This window comes from Scyliorhinus canicula, chromosome 9 (assembly GCF_902713615.1).
Source record: "Scyliorhinus canicula chromosome 9, sScyCan1.1, whole genome shotgun sequence".
NCBI classification, from domain to species: Eukaryota; Metazoa; Chordata; class Chondrichthyes; order Carcharhiniformes; family Scyliorhinidae; genus Scyliorhinus; species Scyliorhinus canicula.
In genome coordinates, this window is record NC_052154.1 from 146402244 (window position 1) to 146426871 (window position 24628).

General features: G+C 44.9%; 1 protein-coding gene and 1 long non-coding RNA gene across 2 annotated transcripts in view; one reads left to right on the forward strand and one right to left on the reverse strand.

Annotated features, from left to right (window-relative positions):
• The window catches only part of LOC119971775 (doublecortin domain-containing protein 1-like), a 695221-nt gene that overhangs the window by 182562 nt on the left and 488031 nt on the right, over positions 1-24628 (forward strand). Inside the window, exon 8 of the mRNA XM_038807879.1 lies at positions 7349-7515. Coding sequence (XP_038663807.1) covers positions 7349-7515 — 167 coding nt within the window. The remainder of the gene's footprint in view (positions 1-7348; positions 7516-24628) is intronic.
• LOC119971776 overlaps positions 1-24628 on the reverse strand; it is a 37657-nt gene that overhangs the window by 6297 nt on the left and 6732 nt on the right. Inside the window, exon 2 of the long non-coding RNA XR_005461910.1 lies at positions 23802-23844. This is a non-coding gene — a long non-coding RNA (uncharacterized LOC119971776). The remainder of the gene's footprint in view (positions 1-23801; positions 23845-24628) is intronic.

Below are 24628 nucleotides of genomic sequence, written 5' to 3' on the forward strand. Positions count from 1 at the left end.
GCCAGGCAATGACTCCCATATGCTAAATGGCCCGCCCACCTACGAGAATCCAGTTGGGTGATGTGAAGTGCTCACTTACCACGATTGCCAATTCCCGATTGGCAATAGTCTTCAGCCGCTCGGCTGGGGGTTATGGGTAGTCGGTGGGGCAGTCGGGTAGGGACAAGGTTTTCTCCCAGAACGGGTACACATGATCTAGGGGTTGACATGGTGATACCATGCGCGGTTTCCCCCCAATGACCCCCCTAGCGCCTCCCCTCAGCCTCCCAGCCAAGCCCCCCCCCCCTCCCCCACCCCGCCAAACACTGGGGTGACACGCCCAGCACCCACGGGCTTTTGCCTGTGAGCAAAGATGGCTACTCACCTCCTCGGCTCCCCACAGAAGCCCTTCTGCCAGGTTCACACTTTTAAAAAGAAGTACTAATCAGCGCCAAGGTGACTACTTGCTGGGGAGGCGGCTGAATCACGGGAGGTCGTAGGATAAGGGGTGGCTCCTGTAAATTGTATGGAAATAAGGCTTAAGTGGTGATAATTGGTTTTGCCTACAGGAGCGGGCCAGTTGTATTCCAAACTGTTTGGCACCTGACACAGTTCCCATCGAGGCCGGAGAATCATGCCAATATCTATTAAGAGTTTAAGGAAGAAATGGATAAATATTTGAAGTGGAGGAAAGTACAGGGCTACAAGCCGAGAACAGAACATTAGCTTTGCATTGCTCCAGTAAAGATCCAGCATAGATACAATTGACAGACGGGCCTCTACTGTAAATACATTTGGTTCTGATTTGTTCACTAATGCAAACTAAACTTTATGGTCCCAATTGAAAGGCCTTGTTGCACCCGACTGGGTGACATGACGAGGCCGTAAAATCTCGTGAGCATCATGGTAACATAGTGGTTAGCACAATTGCTTCACAGCTCCAGGGTCCCAGGTTCGATTCCTGGCCTGGGTCACTGTCTGTGTGGAGTCCGCACGTTCTCCTCCTGTGTCTGCATGGGTTACCTCAGGGTGCTCTGGTTTCCTCCCACAGTCCAAAGATGTGCAGGTTAGGTGGATTGGCCATGATAAATTGTCCTTTATGTCAAAAAGGTTAGATGGAGTTACTGGGTTAGTGGGATAAAGGGGATAGGGTGGAGGCGTGGGGCTTATTTAAGGTGCTCTTTCCAAGGGCCGGTGCAGACTTGCTGGGCTGAATGGCCTCCTTCAGCAGTGTAAATTCTATGATTCTATGATTTCTTGCCATACAGGCCCTAACGCTTTTCTAGGTGGACCCCTAGGCCGTTCATCAGGATTGGAGGCGGCCATCTGCGATTCCCGCCTGTGACCTGAGTCCTCTTTAGCGCCGACCTCTGGAGCGACTGTGCCCGCAGTCATTCCAGTGTCCCAGGTGATGTGGTGCCACCCTGATCTGCACGCCACCCACCAGATGCGCCACGGACATGAGGAGGGAGTCTAAGGTGCTACTGTGTTCTGGCAGCAACCCTGTGGGGGTCACCGGCACGGGGCCCCACAACTCCCCCTCCCATGTGGGCAGCACGGTAGTACAGTTTCTCACAGCTTCAGGGCCCCAGGTTCGATTCCCGGCTTGGGTCACTCTCTGCACGTTCTCCCCGTGTGTGCGTGGGTTTCCTCCCACAATCCAAAGATATGCAGGTTAGGTGGATTGGCCATGATAAAATGCCCTGAGTGTCCAAAAAGGTTAGGTGGGGTTACTGGGTTACGGGGATAGGGTGGGCTTATGTTGGGTGCTCTTTCCAAGGGCCGGTGCAGACTCGATGGGCTGAACGGCTTCCTTCCGCACTGTAAATTCTATGATATGGGGTGTCCGATGGTCTCCGGCCTTCTCCTTGGGATGGGAGTGCGGCCGGAGCAAACCCCTGGGGCTCCCTAGCCACCTGGCACTGCCAATCCTGGAGCTCACTCTCGTTTTGACTAGAGTCTCCATTCTCGTAGCCATGGGGCACAGGTACTGGGCCACCTCCCTCTGGGACTGACTCAGGTCAGCAGCGCTCAGCGGTGTGGGATGCTGAGGAGGTAGTGAGGGGGTAGTGTGGGGGTGGTGAGTGAGTAGTGTAGGGGTGGAGTGGGTGTGATGTGTGGGTGGTGTGGGGGTGCTGAGGGGGTAGTGTGGGGGTGGTAGTGAGGGAGTCTTGTGGGGGTGGTGTCAGGGAGGTGTGGGAGTTGTGGGAGTGGTGAGGGGGTGGTGAGGGGGACGTGTGTGGGTGCTGTCAGGATGGTGTGGGAGTGGTGAGGGCGTCGTGAGGGGGTTATGTGTGGGTGGTGAGGGAGTGGTGTGGAGATGATGTGGGGGAGGTGGAGTTGGACTGTGTCATGCATGCCATATGAATACTGCAACTCAGTGGAGGCTCACTTGGTTTCCTGATGCTAATATCTGTCTTCTCTCTGGGCCCATCGACCACATCCAGTGCCCGCTGCTCCGCAACAGGGAGGGGCTGCAGGTTCAGCAGTCTCCCTCCAGTCTTCTCTCTCTCTTATGCGCCATCTTCTCCTGGGGGTGGGGGAGGGGGACCGGGTGGAACCAGAAAGCACACAGGGCGCGATTCTCCGCCCCACACGACGGGTCGGAGAATAGCGGGAGGGCCTTCCCAACATTTTTCCCGACCTCCCGCTATTCTCCCCCCCCCACGGCCGCCCCACGACACGAATCGCTGCTCGCCGTTTTTTACGAACTCCAACACACCTGCTCTCACAGTTCGTGAAAACGGCCGCAAAGTGCCGTTCTGGAGAACCATGCCACCGATTGTGTACCGATTGTACCACGGCCGTGCCAAGGGTGGCATGGGCCCGCGATCGGTGGGCACCGATCGCGGGCAGCGGGTCCGAACCCCGCGCACTCTTTGTTCCTCCGCCGCCCTGCTGGATCAGTCCGCGGGGTGGCTGAGGGGCATAACGGCCCGCGCATGCGCGGGTTTCACGCATATGCGTGATGACGTCATTGTTTGCGTCAGCCGCCGTTAACCTTGGCGCGCGGGCTTAGCGAAGTTCGCTAAGCCTGCGATGCCGAGGTTCACGGGGCCCCGCTGCTAGCCCCGACCGGGGAGCAGAATCGGGTCCCGGGAGGGGGCGCGGAGGCTGCCGTGAAACATGGCCAGTTTCACGGCAGCCTTCACGACTCTCCGCATTTGCGGAGAATCGCGCCCTAGTGTTAGGCAGTCGGATGTGTGCAACACAGGAGGTGGGCAGCTGGTGGCCTTTGTGGCCATGGCACCCAGCAATGGCACCTGGTATGGGTGCAGGCATGTGGTGCAGGGTGTGATGCTAACAGACTGCTGGCGTGTGGGGTTCGGGCATCATCCGGGTGGTTGGGACGGGGAGGTGGTTATGGGTGTGTGGGATGTGGAATGGTGCCGGGGAACAGTGCTGCCTACTTGTGCTGGTCGCCCTGAGGAGATCACGCAACTTCTTTCGGCACTGCTGTCCGGTCCTGGTGGTGGGACTCACGGCCTCTGCCACCTGCGCCCAGGCGGTGTATGGCAGCGAGTGGCAGCCTCCTTCCCACCCCGGGGAACATGGTGGCCCACCTCTCCTCCTGCCTCTAGCAGGGTCTCGAGCTCTGCGTCCGCAAATCAGGTCTTCGTGCTGCCATCTTGTTGGCTGGGATAAGTATTTGTGGGGTGGAGTGCTTATACACGGCTGCAGCTTGTCAGCCTCTCGATTGGCAATCCCGACCCCGTCAAATCGGAAACCGATTGAGTTACATGTGGTGCCGGTTCTAGCCCATTCACGGTTCATGAATTGCTCCGGGACTGTCATCAATTTACTAGTCGTAAAAGTCCTCCGATTCAGTCCCGGCGTCAACACCTAGTTTCTGAAACAGAGAATCCCACCCAAGGTTTCATTTAAGAGACATAACCCATAATTGCCCACTCACCTCCCACTGCTCCCACTCACCTCCCACTGCTCCCACTCCAGTCTTCCTCCTGAGGCTTCAGAGGGCCACTGGGGGCCTGCAAAGGTGCAAACAGTGGGTGGAATTCTCTGGTTTGCCAACCGCGTATTTCCCGACCGCGTGCTGTTCGCTAGATGCGGGAGTCTATCGCCCTGCCGTTTGTCCATGGGATTCCCCATTGTAACCACCCCACGCCACCACGAAACCCACTGAGTTACTTCAGCAATGTATCCTGTACCTGTGTCTGGTCCTAATTCTTACCCCGAGGACCCATAGTAGCACTTAGTGCTCACACTTTAAACATTTGTTAACATGTTGCTGAAATAATTTTGTTCCAGTGATAATGAAACCAAATGGAACAAAAATGCTGATAACCTCCGAATATATTAATCCGTAACATAGCAGAGCCCTGCTCTTGTTTCTTCATCAGCATCCCATCTACTTACTCTGTTCAAAGTGAAAGTGCATACAGTTACCTTCCGTGCATCATTCATGTTCAGGACGTACAGCAAGCTTTTTAATTTTAATTACACCAAGCTGCTATTAATAGATCATGAGAGATATTAATTGTCTTTGTTTTGAGCAAAACATAAATCTGTTTTCAAATTTTTCAGGCAAGTAAGCTTTGAGTGGTAAGAAAGCCCCACATTCAGAAAGAAATTGAAACACACAACATCAACGTATTATTAGCTCCATCGCCGCAGTAGTCAGGTTCAGGAGCAGATTAACCTGCATTTTCTTATTACGTTTTGATACACTTCTCTGTGTACGATGACCTTGTAATTTAGGTCAGTTAATACTCTAAATTGTTATGCTACACCCCAACGGTAGTTAAGAGATGAGGAAGCTGGGTGGTAGAATAAGTAAGAGAGATAAAGAATATTGTAAAAGCCCAAGCGCTCCCTATGACTAGGCCCCATTCAGAAGCAGCAAGCGTATGATGAGTGCAGTGGTTTTGAATATCACCCTTCGATCCCATGCTGTTTTGAGGCAGGCCTGGAACATGGCAACTCTCTTTTACAGACACACAGCCTCTTCACTCTCAATTTAACCCTGCATCTGATGAACCCATTACTCCAAACTTGATTTCATGGAACAAGGAGTGGATATAGTTACAAATGATCAATGACAATCCTTGAACTGAAGCAGCAAGCCATGAACGATTTACACATTTTGCTCCACTTGCTCAAGCAGAAGATCTGCCAGCATATTTAATGCATAACCACTTCAACAATTTAAGAAGGGAAAATAAAATGCACAAATCAGCGAAGAATTACTTGATTGCGTGCCTACTGCACATTTATTGGCAGACTGCAAACCTCCATCAGAGGCACAAAGCTAAAGAACCCAGGTGCTGAACAGAGACTGCAGCGAGAGTTGCTTGGATTTTCTTTATGGCTGTACAAATATATTACCCGAAGTAATTTTTTTTATTTTCTCGGGGATAAAGCCATGTTCCATTAGGTGCACTGAGCAACAAAAAGAAAAATCAACATCATGTTCCAAAACTGCAATGCTGCTTCCCCTGCAGGCTGGGCCTGTCAATTTAATAGGATCACTGGAAAAGCAAAGCAGCTGTGAAAGATTGCTTTAAGTACAGCAATCGTGCACTTGTCATTCCATTCAGTGGTTAATCAAAAAAAAAACAAATTCAGATAGGCATCAATATTTAAGAAAAATGACTGCTTAACCATTTCTCGTCAGCACCCGAGGGACAATAAATGTGACGGCGAACATATAAACAAAAAGTCACAGCAGCTGTTGGCTTAATTTTGTCTGAGAAAGAGTGATCAGGATGACATACACTGGTGTTTAGACAGCTATTTGAAATCTTCATGTCGGTAAACGTGGGCTGTTGCAAGTTAATCCCAAGACACCTGAAAAGGGGTTTGAAAGCGTGGTAAATACTGGAAATATCCAACGGCTTAGGCAGCGTCTGTGGAGAGAGAAGAGTTAACAGAGCTTCAGGTCGATGACCTTCCAAGGCCATCAGGTTAAAAAATGTGGGTCGGGATTCTCCGTTTCAGGCCTGGTAATGGTATATCGACGGTATTTACTCTACGTTCGGAGTGGAACTGCTGTCGAGGCACCGGAGCATGGCATTCTGGTGGGCTCCCGGCGCCAACCACGATTTTGGCCTCACGACCAATTCTCCGCCCAATCGCTTTTTCCGATTTTGCCGTCGGCCCTTGGAGAATCCCGCCCGGTAACTCTGTTCCTCTCTCCACGGATGCTGCCTGACCTGCTGATATCCCCAGCATTTGTTTTTATTTCAGATTTCCAGCATCTGGAGTATTTTGCTTTTAAAAGGCACAGATTTTTAAAAACAATTATTCAATATTGCTGATAGTCACAAATTATTATATTTTAATAGAAAAACTGAGAATTAATGTGGATTTATCGGGCAGGATTTTCTGGTCCCGTTGAAAATTGATGGTCTTTTTTGGCTGCCTTGGCATATTTTGCAGAAACCCCCAGAAATAAGGGGCTGGATTCTCTGGTCTCCCAGCCGCATGTTTCGTGGCGGTGTGCTGTTCACTGGCGGTTGGATTCTATCTTCCCGTCGCTTGTCAATGGGATTTCCCGTTGAAGCCACCTGACGCCACAAGGAATCCCACGGGCAGGGGTGTGCTGCCAGTGGGAAAAGAGAATCCCAACGGCCGGAGAATTCCAGCCAAGACTTTTTAATGTACTTTGTGAATTTTCAAGTTGTAAACTCCGTTTTTTAATTAAATAATTTAACACTAATGTGCGCCATGAATATAAATGTGATAACACTGGTAACTTGCAAGTTAATTACCCTCATTTTTTAAATGTTTAAATGCAACTTCATCATAAATGCTTAGAGAATCACAAAAACAAGCTGAGGCTAATTTCTGGATGGAAACGAGAGTACAATTCAGTACACTTGCAGTTCAGTTGCACAAAGCTCCATAAAGGTCAATGGAAAATGTCTGGCATTTTGCTCGATATCTTCTATGACAATTGTAATTATCATACACATCTGCTCCCCTGGGCTGGAAATCACTTTTGGAAAAAAACGGCTAATGTAAGTTTCAGAACAATGCAAGTTATGTTTCAGCAAGGCTTGCTTCAACTCATCTGTGATAAATGAGAAGATAAGGCAATCAGTGCACACCATGACACTGTGTGCAGTTAGTTAGGCACACTTCAGAGCTATTCAGGTGTACTTGGGAAGCTTCACAATTCCTACAGTTGGGGGCTCAGTACATATGTATATATATATCTTTTACACTTGGTGGTGACCACTAGTCATCTAGGAGTTGCTCTTGTCAGAGCTTCTTCAGGTCACATATAAATGATAGATACCGTGAGCTGGGCCCGGTTCTGAAAACAGTGTAGTTCAGGCTGGTGTATGTAGCTGTGGGTCAGAATGGATGTAAGGTACTTGTTTTTTTAAATACTGTTTCTCTGCAGTTCCATTGCTCGACAAGTGCCTGCAGAATTCCACCACACCTCTCCGTGGACCTGTCTGGGTCTCTAAGGGGGAAGGGTTCATCCCATCAGGAGCTAAGACATACATCCAGGGAGTCCTATGGGCCATAAACCAAAAGCTGACGCCTGCAAGGATTTACAGTAAGCAGGTGAGATATAACACTTTTAAAGAGGCTACTTTTCAGTTGTATTTGTTATAGTTATAGACAGTGATTGGCACTTATGTCATTAAATAAATGTGACATGTATTACATGTGTTCCAGTACCCAGTGGAGGCCAGAATACTTTCACTGTGATCTCTGAGCCAACAATAATGATGCTAATTGTATCTGTCTTTCAGTGTAAGATGTCATGTGCCTAATCTTTCTGCGACACACTGTGAAATGTTACAGCAATTCACACACTCGGGAATGCTGTGAATGCAAATATTTCATTCTCGAAAAATGACAGACCACCCTTCCCTTTCCTTCATGGGCACAGTTTCTTCTCAGCTACAGCAGAAGTACATGTCTTTAAAAAGGCACATTTTAAAAGCATAATTCTGTGATTTAATCAGTGAATTAACTAATAATATAGCAAGCAAAAACATTTTAAAAACAAAATATAAGTAAAACAGGATAAGTCGCTGCTTGGATTCCAGATAAATGGTATGAAGAATGATATTCTAATAATCAAACTAGACTATTTAAAAATGCTTTATTGTTTCTTTAGCCTTAAGATCTATAAAGACTCAATTTTGAAGCTGGCGGTGTGGAGATGAAAGATGCAAATTGATAGTAAAAACCAGTTGCTATGATTTCGCCGTGAGTCAGGCTCAGTTAAATTGTTGACTCGTCAAATGTCCGTTTAATATCTTTTAAGTCAGGAATTAAGACTTAAACCTGTGCAATCCATTCCCTAGCACTGCTAACCCTCACCCCTCCCGCACACACACACACACTTCTTTATTACTTCTGAAATGAAGTTTAGAAAACTTAACACTTTCAGCCACTCTGGGCAGTAGCATCTAATTAGCATTCCCATTACATGGTTGTTTTGGTGGCGGGGATGCTGCAGCTGGAATGCTATTGTGCTCTATTCCTCTGTTTGGGGACAAACACTGCTGGGGAAGGAACGTGTGAAAAAGCCACACCATAGCGACTGAAAGAGGGAGGCAGTGTTTTCTGTAGGCTTCAAGCTGGGTAGCTGTCATTCACTGCCTCTGCACAGCTAAACAGCTCAAAAAAGAGAAGACAGAACCACCTTTCAATTTAAAGTCTATTCCTATTTTTTTTTCTCTCCTTAATTTAGCATTTTATTTTTGCCTACATTCCCCAAGAATCAATCAAATAAAATCTCCGCGAGGTGAAGCATATGTTTTTTGTTCTTTGAATCCAGTTTGAAATTATGCAATTCCAATCTATTAAAATACTCTGTGAAACGTACAACTGTTACTGGTTATTAAGTAGACACAGCACTCAATCGTGGTAGTGGGAAAGAGCCTCTTGTACACTGTAATATGCCAGTTTCTCTGCATGAGTATAATTCAACAGGTTTTGTACATCCACAGTCCATTCAACAGCTTGAAGAGCTTAATATGTCATCTCGGAGTATGCTGGAAAGTTTATATTGTTTATATAATGTCAATTAAAAGTGTACGTTTATTAATTTCTTGAGTATTTCAGACAAGAATTCAGGAAGCAGAATGTAATTTACTAAACCTGATGATAACACGTGTCATCTTTTATTTATAATGATCATCTCCTTCACAATTATCTGTAATTTTCTTGATCTCGTTCACTCAACACATCAAGTACGTCTAGCAACAAAAGCGCGGCAATGATGTTCAGTGATTGTTAATGTTACATTTGAAGTTTTCAATCTCGGTTTGGCACTATCAACCATTCGGCAGTACAGGCTCCCTTGTTCAGTTTTGACTGTTCAAGCATGACGGTGACAGGAATGTAGGGTTGCTACATTATTCTCAACATTTTCCTTAAATGGATTTTTATCTCACTACCTTAAAATATTTATTAAACAGCATCCGCTTTGTGCACTCTCTTGTCCTGTGATTGCTACTGAGGTATAGTGCGCAAAAAGAGAAGTAGCAGCAATACCCTACATAGAAGGCAACGCATTATAAATGAGCTCCCGCAATACAGCTGTGACTTGCAGGAAAGTGACATTTAAATTTAGGAGCTGTTGTGGATAAACTAAGTGTAAAATATTATAAAGTGTCCGAGGTAGTCAGAGCTATCTTTATTAGCAACATTGGGAAGGCTCTGATTATTTTCTGAAGACCAGTACGGCTACAAAAAGAGTTTGGTGAATTGCACTGAATTAATGTTTTCATGTTTTATCTGAAATGATTTTCATTTTAGAACTGCTAACACTAGACATAAAATGTGACAGAATTGACATTTACTGTAATAGGACATTAATGTGACATAGAGCAGTTTAGATTGTCTGCAACAACAGAGAACAGTTTAAACACTGGGCCCATCTCCATATATAAAATGGAAATAGACTAAAGGTTTTAACATTTGGTACATGCAAATTGCATATGAATATCAAATTGGATGATTATAATTCTTTCTCGCTATCTCAGTATATTGTATCCATGAAATAGAACCATTCCAAGTAATTCACTGTCATTTTCTGTGACTCAATCTCATTTATTATAAAGTCTTATAAACTACAACATGTATTTTATAAGCATAATGTATATATAGTTTAAAATTTATAATTATAAATATGTTACTTATCTGTATTGCTTTGTTTGTACGTACTTATATGTGTCACCGTTATATATGTGTTCATTGTGTTGTTAAACATATGTTAAACACCATATTGCTTACTACTTGTTCACCTATTTCCACGTACAAATTTTTGATTGCGGGATTTCTTCATTAGTCGAGTCAGAATTTTAGAAGCTTTACCTGGAAGATATTTACGTTCAGTTTTATATATATTGCATTATTTTTCTTTAACACAGCCATCAAATCGTCAAGTTAAGTTTAGTTGTGGAAAAATAGAGTTGAGGCATGAGCTGTGTGGAAATTTTAAAATCTTTTTTAAAAGATCCATTTCTTTTTCTTATGTTACACTGCTGGAGTAGTTTAAAGCATTAAAATTTAGCTGCCATTGTTCAGAAACCGAGAAGCCTTATTATCCCTCTCCAGAGTACTATTGACTGCTTTGTGAATCCTTGAAGGGATATTCCAGGTTGGGCATGTAAAATGGTACTTGTGGGTTTTATTTGATTACATGTGAATGGTTTCTAAGGAATTTATCTGTGTAATGAATTGAAATCATGGGACAGCTGTCCTGCTCTTTGGGATAGTCACAATTATTTGTCTAAGCTTTGCTTTACTTGCTGTTCCCTAGTCTTGCAGTTCACAGCGACTTCAATGTCAAGTTGAGTGCAGGATGCCATGCTGCCCTCCCAGCAGACAAGCTCATTGCGCATTTTAACCTCACGAAAATATTTAATTCAGTCTCATTGTGAGCATTACCCTGAAGTATTTGTTAAATAATACTGCGATGAAATTTTTAAAAAATGAAAACCATACAAAATAGCTGGGTTGGTAAACGCGTGTGGAAACCTTGGTGCACGACTGAAGGCATGTAAAGCAGGTGGGACCTAGGTTGGTTCACAGTCTACCTTAGGTTAGCTTTTCTCAGCGTGTGGCAGAGTTAGAGCAATTGAATCACTTTCAGTGCTCCTGAGCGAGGAAGAGGAGAAATTAGTCAGTATTCACTCTTCGCTTCACCATCCAGTAATTTCTGATGGAAGTTAAGTAATTAGGTGCTCTCCAAATTCAAGTTAAGCGTAAGTGGACATTGACTAAAAGTGGCTTGGGAATGACGGCATGTGATGGAATAACTTGCCAACACTCAAATCGCACATGAAAAATGGCGACTGAGGTGATAAACCACAGGAATTCTGGAACTGTTGTCCTGCCTGTGTCTGTGGATCTAGGCAGGAAAGGAGATTGGAGAAAAGTGCTTAACATTCTAATATTTCAAGTTTATTGGAAGAGTAATACCAATTTAAAAAGGTTACATGCCTTTCATGTCTGCTACTGTATACGACAATATTGTTCATAGCAAGGGAGACAACTTTAAAGAAATTCATTGTGCGAAGTGCTCTGGGACTCTCTTTTAGAGACACGATTGGGTGCTCTCCAAATACAAGTCTTTGATTCCAGATTAATGAAAAAAGCAGGATATTACCTTGTAACCTGAAAATGTCTTTGAGCAAACAAGGCAGTATTTTCAACAGGTACATCTCAGCATGGCAATTGTAGGCTAGCTGCAGGTACCAAAATTTGTAAACTAAATCAAGCAGAATATTTGCATGTTATTAAACAATCTTTGGGCGCAATCTAACCAAAAATAAACCACGGTCCGATCTAAGCGGGAACCGAAGGGTTGTTCCGAGCGCTACAAGCCGTTTGTAGCTGGGAACGACCGCGGTATTGATCAGCACTGTTTTTATTTGGTGGCTCAGCGGGATACGTTCTTGAGGCTGCCTTTAATTGCACTTCCTGCACGGAGGAGCTCCGCTCGCCAGAACCCCTCAGTGCTGGAGGAAAAATGGCGTCCTGATCTTTCGATCCCACAGCCCCCCAATGCCCCAACTCACCTATAAGGGGGCCTGCGGGGCCCTTCGCACCCCACCTTGCATGGCAAGGACACTCCCAGGCCCGATCCCTGGCACGGGAAAAATGCCAGCCTGCCACCTTGACTCTGCCAGTCTGGCAGTGCCCCTGCTAGTGCCACCTGGGCACCCTGGCAGTGCCAAGTTGACACTCAGGTGGCACTGTCAGGATGCCAGGGGGCCAGTCTGGCAGTGCCAAGGTGGCACCAGCAGTGCCAGTGTGCACGCTGCCTGTAGGCCAACTACCCGGGGAACTACGATCCCCAGGGAGACCCCACAGTGCCTTTTTCACCTGGTTCCCCGTTTGTGAGGACCAGTACTGAACAGCTCTTGGCTAAAGTCTCCGAGGCAAAGGGGTTAGATCCCAATGTTTTGGGTAGATCAGGTGAGCTGCATATAAAAGTAAGACCGTGGCGGCACGGTGGCGCAGAGGTTAGCACTCCTGTTAGTCACGGAGCTGAGGACCGGGTTCAATCCCGGCCCTTGGTCACTGTCCATGTGGAGTTTGCACATTCTCCCCATGTCTGCATGGGCCTCAACCCAAAGATGTGCAGGGTAGGTGGATTGGCCATGCTAGATTGCCCATTAATTGGAAAGAAAATTAATTGGGTACTTTAAATTTATCCAAAAAGAATAAAGTGAGACTAGCTACTCATTCTAATATGCAGATTTACCAAATACTGATCCGGCCCACAATGGGCAGGATCCAGATCGCGAGTCTCGCTGGATCCCATTAGATCTCGTGAGGTGTGGCGAGCTGGGGAAATCCCAAATGTGGCCTCCCGGGATCTACCGGCTGCTTTACGCTGCCGTTCAAGTAGTATGTGGCCCTTAAATCGCACCCTTTGTATTTTGTCTGGGGAACCTTCTTTGTTTAGAACTGCTGTGATTACAGCATTGAATTACCTCTTGACTGTTTAGTATAATGGCACATTCAAGTGTGTTTGAAGATTTGTACAAGAATCAGCTCTGAAGCAATCTAATCAATCAGACACTATTTGCTCAAAAGTTCTATTCATGGGGATGAATTTCCACAGGGAATCTTCCAATTGTCTTCTAATTTCAGTGAGAGTGGGGCGGCAAATTGGTGCAGTGGTTAGCATTGCTGCCTCATGGCGCCGAGGACCCAGGTTCAATCCAGGCTCTGGGTCACTGTCCGTGTGGAGTTTGCACATTCTCCCCGTGTCTGCATGCGTTTCACCCCCACAACTCAAAGATGTGCAGGCTAGGTAGAGTGGCCACGCTAAATTGCCCCTTAATTGGAAAATAAACTTGTGTACCCTAAATTTAAAAAAATAATAATTTCAGTGAGAGATCAGTGGAAACCCCAGAAAAAGAATGAACAGACAAACCCTTGTGGAAATACAACCTCTTATTATTTTGACTTTGCAGTTACACCTTTGGAGTTTATAAATAACTCCAAAGTTTATAAATAAACTCCACAGAGACATGACAGGGATCGGCACCCACAGAGGGGTGTGAACCTCATTTTAATACATTTTAATGGATTTAAATGCTATTAGCGGATGTGTATGTGACATTGGCTTAATTTCCCTGAGAAGGTGGTGCTGGGGATTTTCCTTGAACTGCTTTGTTCCTGTGGTACTTGGTACTCCAAAATACAGGGCAGAATTTTCTGATATTTTTTCAAGGTGTCAGTTTCTAAAAGAAAACTGGCATCTAGCTCTCCAGCTGCATAGCCCAGTTTTCTTTCCAAATTGTCTAGCTCCCTGTGGTTTCTGCCATCACTCTGGTGGGGTGGGATCTGATGGATCCGGAGAATCGGCGGCCTGGTGTTGGAGCGGCGTGGCGGGACTTGCGCGCCCCCTGCCGATTCTCTGACCCGGCGCAGGCTCGGAGAATCACGCCCACTTTGAGTGTTAACAATGCTGATGTGGGACTGGAGTCACACATAGACTGGACCAGGAAAGGACATGGAGTATTCTTCCCTCAGGGGTATTAGTATCAGTTGGATTTTTAGACAACGGGGCACTTTTTTTTAATGCCATCTTTTTTTTCAAATTTCCAACTTTTATTGGAACTGAAGTCAGATTCTAAAACTTCTCAAAGTCTTGCTTTGAATTCATAGCCTTCGGATTATTAATAGTAACATAACCACTACACTGTCGTAGTGTAACGTCATTATATTGTATGTAATTATACCACTGACAGAAGCCATTGATTACACCAGCTTACCGGAAAAGTTTGATGAGAAAAAAGAACACGTTCAATGTAAGGTGGCAACAAAAGTACAAAACAACACTTCTACCATTCCCTTACCTCTCACTCCAACCCAATCCTCCAACCTTACTTATATCCCTATTTTGTCCAATTTTCAGTTTTCGACACAGAACCTGAGGAAAGGCCTGTGCGCAAGGAATAATGGGTGGAACAAAGATTCAATTCCTTGTGTGGGAGGGTGTAGAGGAGGAGCTAAAATGCAAGCCCCAAAGGAACTAATCATTCCAGTATTGATTAGTTTTCAGTTGCTTTTAGTTCAGTTTCTGGGAGACCAACATCTGTCAGCTGCCTACCAACATCCACACCATGAGGTTTGCTGCACGTATCCTAGATGCAAAATTGTAATTTGTGGACCGACAGGCCTGCCGCTCACACAAGGAGCTGGATGTAGTAGCGTAAATACTGTCAGCTCGTGAACCCAGACACCCAGCATCAGCAGTGTAAAAGCAGTTTTAATCATTTCAATAAGGCTTTTTGCTCCTTCACTTTAGATGCAGCACTTCCTCACTATTCATAGATAAAACATACATGCAGTCCACAGGAAACAAAAGATATTTTGCAAGGTCGGTAAGAATTTGCCTAAAATTGAGGAAAGCTATGTGGATGATACAATTGCTCTAAATGCTCTAAATTCTAGTGGAAATTCCAATCAAATTCGCTCGTAAAATCGAATGGAAGTTAAATGACCATTCTAAGGTGTCATGGTAACAAGTCCACACCAGGGAGACTTTGTCAGCAAAGGATCGTAAGCCAACCCACACAGTCTCATTCTTAAAAGTTTAATAGCCAGCTACCACCTGAAAAGCACTGAAGGAGCCATTGTCAGCTGCCTGATGGACAGAGCTGAGAAATAGCACTTAAATGAAAAAGAGAGGTTGTTGTCGATTCAAGGGGATTCAATTGAGAAGATAGTTTAGCAACTGTGATGATAAGATGTGAAAGAATGAGCTTGCACACCTATGTTCTACCAATTAATTATATTGAAGGAATTCCCAGTGCATAGTGATTCCTTGTACAGTTTTAGTATATGTGGAGATGGATTCTCCATTCAATGCCACTCCGATCGGGATTTCCGATCGGGAAGAGAATGGAATGTTTTTTAAAATAAATTTAGAGTACCCCATTCATTTTTTCCAATTTAGGGGCAATGTAGCGTGTTCAATCTACTTACCTTGCAGATCTTTGGGTTGTGGGGGTGGAACCCACGCAAACACGGGGAGAATGTGCAAACTCCACACGGACAGTGACCCAGAGCCAGGATTGAACCTGGGACCTCAGTGCCGTGAGACTGCAGTGCTACCACTGCACCACCCTGCTGCCCTGAGACTGGAATGTTAAAGGAAAAATGGATTTGGCATCGTTGCAATGCTTCGATCCTCTGCCAGCGGCCTCAGCGCGCTCCTGCCCTGCGCCGGCGGTAGGATGCAAATGAAACATTTAAATAAATTTTAATGCCATCAATGGGCTCCATGTCCCAAATATTTATCCCCCGGTTATGCTCCGAACCCCACAGCGGGAATTCCACCGGGCAGGCTTTGGTGCAAGTTTGTCTAAACGTTACCCTTATGTGGAGGCTCCTGAGGTGGGTCAAGGGGGTCACAGCATAACTGAGCTGGCCCCCAAAATCCATCAGAAGGCCCTCCTCCCCCCCCACAATGCTAACCCTACCCCCCACCTGCTGACAATTAGGGGCATCCTCCCCCCACCACAGGAATAATGGACATCCTCCCCACAGCACACATGCATGAGGGTAAACTAACACCCCTTGCACTGACCCCCCCCAATCAACTCCCTCAGTGCCCCCCATCAGATCCCCCATCAAACCTCCCCATTCGACATGCCATCAGACTGCATCAGAGGCCCACATCAGAGCCCCCATCAAAGCCTCCATCAGACCCCCCCATCAGAGATCTACATCAGACCCACCCCCATCAAATCCCAGATTAGAGACATCATCAGAGACCCCAATCAGTCACTGCCACCAGAGATCCACATCAGACACCCCCAATCAGAGACCCATAACTGAAAGCTGAAGAGCAGTCCAGGCAGTTCAGTGAAAGTTTACTACATTTTCACTTACCCTTCCCTCACATCTGCTGCCTCAGACAAAAATGTTTAAAGCAGCAGCTAAATGGTTTCACTTCCTCTTATTCACAGCAGAAAGCACTTAGCTGCTTTTGATGTGGTGAGAAGCTGTCAATCATAGTAAAAGTGTGGTGTTTATAAGTATTGCGGTTAGTATCGAAGCAGGGTAGTGGAGGTGCATTCAAACGTGAAGGGAACGATAGATAAACAATTCGCCTAGCAACTGTCTCATAATAATACTGCCAATCATTGGAGAGTGCAATGCATTGCTGTGTGAAATTGAATAAGAGCTTTGCATTTCAAAGACGGTCAGGGAATTTGAAGCCCTTTCAACTGTTCTTGGCTTTTGAGGAAGCCTCTGACACTTATTTCAGCTGCTGCTTTAAACACTATTGGCTGAGGCAGCAGATGTTTGGGAAGGGTGGAGTGAGTCGGGTGACACACGCATGGTGCGGAGCCAGATTTGGGGCTCACTCGCGATTCACCAGTTGCATTCGGATCCGCGCCGGGCGCAACAGGGTCGCTGAATCGCACCCAACATATTTAAATGCTCATTTAAATATGCAGATTTGGTTCACACCCAGCAAGGGGGCGAACAAGATTTCACCAGTAGCATTACACTCTGTTTGGCGCCTGGTGCAGAACCCATTTTGGGTCTCTCCCCGCTATTCGCCACAGGTCATATGGATGCCCGCCCCTGCCACCCCCACCCTAGCTGCCCTCAGCCGACCCATCAGCAGGACGGGTCACTGCAGGATCAGCAGCAGGAGCACTGATCAGCAGTGCTCAGAATGGGTGTGCTCAGTGGTGCGGCAGGCTGGGGGGGCTTCTGCCAGGACCAGGGGGAGGAGCGGGGGTTAGCCAGGAGGTGGGCTGTGGAGTCGGGGTGGACGCGCATGAAACACCATTATCATGGCCTGAAAGGCAGCCATGCAGCTGCGCACACCACTGACTGCCCACTGTGAACTTAGGGCAACAGGCCAAATGGATGTCCGTCCCTGCCACCCCCCCTAGCTGCCCTCAGCCGACCCATCAGCAGGATGGGTGTGCTCCAGCGCTACCAATGCCATCCTGTTGGCTGGGATGAGTATGTTTGGCAATTATAATGTGTATATGTGGCTGCAGCATGTCCCGTGAATCCTTCAAAGTTTGTCATTGGAATCGATTGTGTTCACGTGATGCTGGTGCTAGCCCCTGCACAGTCGTTGACTCGGTCCAGGTGCAGCGCCAGTTTTGCAGTCGTGGAAGCTCACGGGTCCTGCGCCTGTGGTGACACTTAGTCTCAGGAATGGAGAATTGAGCCCGTGATCTCTCAGACCAGCCAAATGGATAGTGTTGTGACCCTGTTAGGGACTGTTAATGTTTAAAGAAGAAATCCAACAGCCAATAATTAATTATCTGAACAATGCCACAACATTTCATGTTTTAACAAAAAGAAACTTCATTATACACAAAAGGCAATTTAAAAAGCAAGCACTACTAACTTGGCACGATAGTTTATAACACCATGCGATCAACTCAGTTCTATCTTTTAGTTCCCCAAAACCAACAAGCCAAACCTCTAAAACATAATAACATGTTAAACATGATGCATCACAGGACTGAATTGATTGCGCACGGCAGTGGCTCTGTTCACCGGCTGGAAAGTCAGGAGCCACCCTGCCACAGTCATTTTCGGAAATGCTGACAGGATTAAATGTCAATCAGGAGTTAACTTCAGTACAGAATCAATGGGCTGAATGCCCTTCTTCTGCACTGTAAAGATTCTGTGACACTGTTCGGACGTCCCTGCCTCAGAATGTCAAGATTCTGCCTCCAATCAGAGTGCCAACGTTTGCCTATTCCTGGCAGTGCCAACGGGACCTTGGGACTGATGCAGACCCTGGAGCAGCAGCTGCAGAGGAGGCTCTGGATCACAGGTAAGTGAGTTGGGCTTGCTGGAGCCAATCAGGTAGGTATGTGCTGGTGAAGGGATGGTATGGGGGGGGGGGGGTTACTGACGTTTGGTTGCTGTGAAGGGCAGTGAGGGCTCTGCCAGCATGGGATGCCCTTGCCATGGAGGGTTCTCTCTGTGGGTCACTGTGCCCACACAGAGGCCATCAACCTTTACTGGGTGGCCTCATCACATGCCGTATATTATCCCACCCCAATCCAGCACAGCTGAAAGAATACCATTAGCAGCAGGATGAGGTCCTTAAGTGGCCATTAATTGACCACTGAAAAGCCTCAATTGTCCTGTCGGTGGACATTGTTATCGACATTTCCCATTTCTGACTTCATCAGGAGAGTTGGGAAGGCAACAGATACACCAACCTGGGTCTATCCTCCTGATTCAAGGGCATCTCAGACAACTAGCTCGCTTTTGTTGGGAAAAGGGGAATTAAATTCTGTCCACAGTCTCTTGGAGCCACCTTATGGAGGAGGGGAATAATTCCTCTGAGTCATTCCTGAAATTGTCTCCAAATAGTTATCTCTGGGTTTCTGTGTATCCTTAAATCACATTACAATGATTTTGGAGGGTGATGTGTGAGGTTGTACTGTCTAAGAGGTAAGATCCTTTCCCACTTTTACATCAATTAATAACAGAAATATAAGTTGACATTATGCTGAAGAACTGAATCAAGGGAGAAGGCTGGATTGGTATAAATTATTTCTTGCGAAAGATTTATGGTGTCATAAATATTATACTTTTAAATCTATTTTAACTAGGTTCCAATACTATATTAAATATACTAGGAGAGTTCTTTATGGGTTTTGATAGGAAATCATGCTATCACCTGTCATTGTTCTTGAATATTGAACAGTTAACAGAAAATGCCATTAAGATGGACCTTGGAAACTCAATTGAATTTTATGAAAATGCTAAATGTGTTTGTCAAGCTTTTTCTGCCCCTCTTTGGCCAAGTGGTGAAGTTACACTCTAGCTGGATTTAGGCTGCTTTGACAATATGCAGTTGACATTACGAACTCTGACGGGCAAATATAGCCTAAACCTATCTGTAGCCTCGATACAAATGACATAAGAGATATGGGGGTAGCATGGGAAAGTGGCACTGATGTGGATGATCAGCGATGATCTAGTTGAATGCAGGAGCAGCCTCGAGGGGCTGAATGGCCTTATCCTGCTCCCATATTCCTATGTTCCAATGTTACCTTCTGGTATAAATGCACCCTAAATGCTCGAAAATAGAAACTGGACAGGATTGAGAAAAAAAGATGAATTTCAAATACATAGAGTAAAATTAAAAACCTTATCCTGGAGCCTGCAATGGGCGCCATGCGTGAATCAAACCTAACATCAGTTAAATGAAGTGAAAATTGTATTCTTGTCTTGATAGAGATGAAAATGGATTTCTGCTCATGAAATAGATATACTTGTCACTTTCTAAAAAGCTGTTAGCAATTTGCTTCACTAACAAAGTGCAGATTCCATATGATACTAGACTCACAGACTGAACAATCAATAAAAGCTTCAATAACGTCTGCTTCATTACACTAATAATAAAAGGCTATAGATTTGCACAACATAAATGTAAGCAAGCACATGTTGAGACAGTGTAAGGGCAGGTTTCTGTTGATTCTGTAATCCAGTACAACATTGCCACCTTGAGGCACAGTGTGGACAGTGTTGTTTGTAGCTACATTAATGCTGTCCCATATGGAAATGGAGAATTGCCTCACCCTGCACTCCCAGTGAGCATGATTTTCACACTGGAAGTGTGGGATCACAGAATTAACTCTGGTGTGTCTTTTGTGACCAGAAAAGACTATTAACAAAAATAGAGAATTTATAATTAATATTCACTATCATCGAGAACGAGATAACCCATTTATGACAGGCTCATTAACAGCCCCTGCTAAAATGATGCTTTACAAATTAAGGCCATGGACAAGATTCTCCGGTCCCCCAGCCAAGTGTTCTTCGGTGGTGTGCCATTCGCTGGTTGCGGGATTTCCCATTGAAGCCACCCCATGGGACGACGCGGGAGCACAGTGGTTAGCACTGTTGCTTCTCTGCATCAGGGACCCAGGTTCGATTCTTGGCTTGGGTCACTGTCTACGTTGGCTATGCACGTTCTCCCGGTGTCTGCCTGGGTTTCCTCCGGGTGCTCCGGTTCCCTCCCACATGTCCTGAAAGACGTGCTTGTTAGATGAATTGTATATTCTGAATTCTCCTTCACTGTTGCCGCACAGGCACCGGTGTGTGGCAACGAGAGGATTTTCACATGAACTTCATTACAGTGTTAATGTAAGCCTACTTGTGACACGCATAAAGATTATTATTATGCTGCCAGAAAACCCACGAGCGGGGGTGCGCAGCCAGCGGGAAGAGCGAATTCCAGCAGCCAGAGAATTCTGGCCCATATGAGAAATAGTCAGCCATTCTGCCCCTTAAGCCTACTTTGCCAATCCGTTAGATTATGATTGATCTGCACTCAACACCATATCCCTTCTCTATATAATATCCTTGTTATCACAGAATCACAGAAACATACAGTGCAGAAAAGGCCCTTCGACCTATCGTGTCTGCACCACCGCATGAAAGGCACCTGATCTGCCAATCTTAATCCCATTTGCCAGCACTTGGCCCATAGCCTTGAATGTTTGGTTGCTAATCATGGTTCATACCATGTTACCACAATAGAGCAAGATGAGGAAGCAGCCCCAAGCCAGTACTGGGACCTAACCTGTGCTCTTGACTTTATTCTGCACCACACACTGGCCATCTAGCCAACTGAGCTAATGAACTCCCTTTGAATTTTACTCCACATCTTATTTGCTCATTTTTTCTTCCAACCAGGACAGTTTGGATTTCCAAGTGTTTCGGGTGCATTTATACTGGAGGTTAACTTTGGTGTGAAGTTGTTGCAGCTTCACACTTGTAAACCAGTCTTCAAACTTGTGGAAAAGGATTGTTTGCTTATTTCCCTCATCAGGTAGCCCTGTATTTTCCTCTTGTTCTCTCTGGGGATGTGAGTTCCAGACTTCATTTCTCCTTTATGTGAAAAAATGCTTCCTGGCTCACTCCAAAATATCTTCACTACAAATTTAAGATTATGTCCCCTGATGTTCATTTGAAGATACTGCTTAATTTCTATGTTTCTTGATTTCCTTATACACCAGATTAGAACAATGAGTTCTTCCTCAAAGGTTATAATGTCAGATGACATTTTCTAATTTGTTTCAAAATTAGATTATGATTAATTAATTTTTGTTATGTTCTTATTTCCTGCTGTGTATTAATTTATCATAATAATGTTCACAGCTATTTGGAGCAAAGGAATTAAAAATAAATGTATTTTATTTAGTGATTATCCCCCTTTGCAAACTCTTGAGCGCAGCCTGCACAGTCGGTAGGGCTGGGTATTCTGGCTCACCAATTTAATCACAACTGTTATTAATCACCCCTCTGTCACTGTTTGATTGGAGGTGCCATAAGGAAGAGTGAGTTGGTCACCCTCCCGCAAAAGATGCAACATCAGGTTTAATTCCACAATTTTGCATTCATAGTACAGTGCTGCACCTGCAGGGGTCTAGGACTGCTGAATGGAGTGACAATGTTGTAACCCTATCTCCAATCTACACTAAAACAAGTGTGGCTGTATTCTTTTGTAGGAAATTGTTGTCACACATTTGTGAATGATATATCCATCCAGTGACTCAGTTGCATGTTGACAGAAGTCACCCCAATAGGGCAGTTAAGTTTTAAGCTGAGTTAAATTGAGTTTAAGCTTAGAATCAAGCTTTGCTAGCTTTGTAATACAGCAGCCTAAACCTAATTCCATTGCCCCGCTTTCTCTCAGGAGCATCTTTCTTAGCAGCTTCCTTGTTTTCAATTATTTATCCACTTTTGGATGGAAATATGTAATGGTCTTTGCCTGAGTTACTTCCTCCGGCAAAACATTCAATTTTTTAACAATCCTCTGTATAAAGAAATTTCTGTTAACCTCTCTCCTCACTCCCTTAGTGCCAATTTTAATTTTATTACCCCTCATTGCTCACTCCCCACAAAGAGGAAATCAGTTTGCCCAATTATCCTCTCAAAATATGTCATAATTAAAGAAACTTTTCTGAGCCTTCTCCGCCCCAGTGGAAATAGACCCAATATTTCAAGTCTCCCTTATAACTCTAAATTTCTATTTCTGGTGTTATCCTGGTGAATCTATGCTTACACTTACGTCCTAAATGTCTTTCTAAATGGGATGTCCAAAACTGCACAATATTCTAACGCTGACCTCAGCAGTACCTTTAATGATGTCTCTTTGCTCTTATACACTAACCATAGAATTCAGTTTCCTTGGCTGTTTTTGTGGGTTCCGTACCTGTGCATTAGTCTGAAGCAACAGGCAGGAAGAGTTATGTAGATGCTTTCCAAGTTTTCAATGGTGTTCAAAGGAGTTACAAATCATCCAAGTCATGATGTTGGATAGTTGAAGAGAAATGCTCAGTTCCTAGGATTGATGGAGGTGGTGGACAGGCAGGGTTGGATGACATCGATATACACGTGGAAGCTGACTTCATGAATGATGAAGAGAAGGGGATTAAAGGTGAATTCCTCGGGTGAACATATGGTAATTGAATAGGCATTGGAAGAAAACGTCCATAATAAGTCCTACCTTTGGATTGTGTTTAAGGACCCATTTATGAAATGACAGTGTGATTGTAGCTGTTCGGAGCTGTTAGACTCCCATACCGCAGAAAATCCTCAATTTGCAACTTGATATTAGAATTGCTTCTGTCTGTTGTTTGAAATTTACCCATCAGGGTTTATATCAGTCGAGGTTTTGTTTTTGTAACTTTTTTAGCCGATCAGCACCTCTACATTTTCCAAGGTCCTTTGGTCTTTTTGGCCACGCCACGTTTGAAGCCAAGCAATTTGCTGTGTTTGAGGCCTAAGGTTTTCGGAGTGAATTAGGGGTGATTCTCCCACTCCCTTAGCATAACTTTGGCTATTTTTCTGGAGTCTCTGCCACTCTATAGGTGAAGGTACACAGGATGAGTTGGAGAAATTTCATTGGCATGCACTCCCCCAGCCATTATTTGTAGAGGTATACGCATAGAATCCCCATAGTGCAGAAGGAGGTCCTTTGTCCCATAGAGGTTACAATAACTCTCTGAAAGAGCACTCTATATAGGCTCACTTCCCCGTCCTAATCTTACGCATTGATCAAGGCCAATCCACCTAACCTGCACATCTTTGGACTTTGGCAAGAAATCGGAGCACCCAGAAGAAACCTATGCAGACACAGGGAGAACATGCAAACACCACACAGACAATCACCCAAGGCCAGAATCAAACCAGGGTCCCTGATGCTGGGAGGCAGCAGTGCTAACGACTGTACCACCATGCTAACACGTGGGAGAAGAATCAGTATTAGGTGACTCACACTCCATCATGCTACAACAAGCTTAATTATGAATTAGCAATCAGTGGTTGTGAGGTTGAGTCAAAGTTAGTGCACTTACTGTAGTAATATCCGTTGTCGTCTCGGCTGCTAAATCATTGAGCCTAGAAAGAGAGACATAGACCAGGGCTGATGCTTATAAAACAGTTTTTCATGCTGGAAAAAACAATGATCTATTCTTGAAATTAATACAGTTGGCTTATTTAGCTGACCTATGTCACAGGAGAAAGATTTAGGGTAATCTTACCTTGGGTGTGAAATCAGTAAATATACGTCAATATTGAAGAGTTAAGCAGGGGGTTCTCTCCATGCAAGTGTCACGTGTGCTTATTTGGCAGGACTATTATATCCAAGTCAGAAAGTTGTGGTTCCAAACAGCACCTGTGCACATAATCTTTTCTGTAGTATTGTGAATATACTGCTTTGTCAGAGGACTTTTGGGAGCAATGTTAAACCAAAGTCCCATCTATATAGATGGATGTTAAAAATTCTATGACATTATTTGAAGAAGAAAGCGGAACTGTTCTGTTGTTTTATCAAATATTCTTCACCTAAAGAAAATGACTAAAAGAAAAAGAATTGGATCAATATGCTCCTTCATCTCATTGATGTTTGGAGGACTTTGTTGTGTGTGTGCAAAATGGCTGCCTACTTTTGCTTTTGTGGCAACAGTAATTTTTGGGGATATAAATCTTTCGGAACATCCTGAAAGACATGATAAAGTGTCATATAAATGGAAATTCTTTCTTTACTTGGTGATAAAATTGAAGAAAAGAAATTCTCTTCAGTATTATTGCATCAAGCAACTTTTTTGTGATTAACATAGCCTCTAATTTGGCACAGCTGCTAATGCGGTACAGAAATAAATTAGCAGCTGTAGTGTAAATG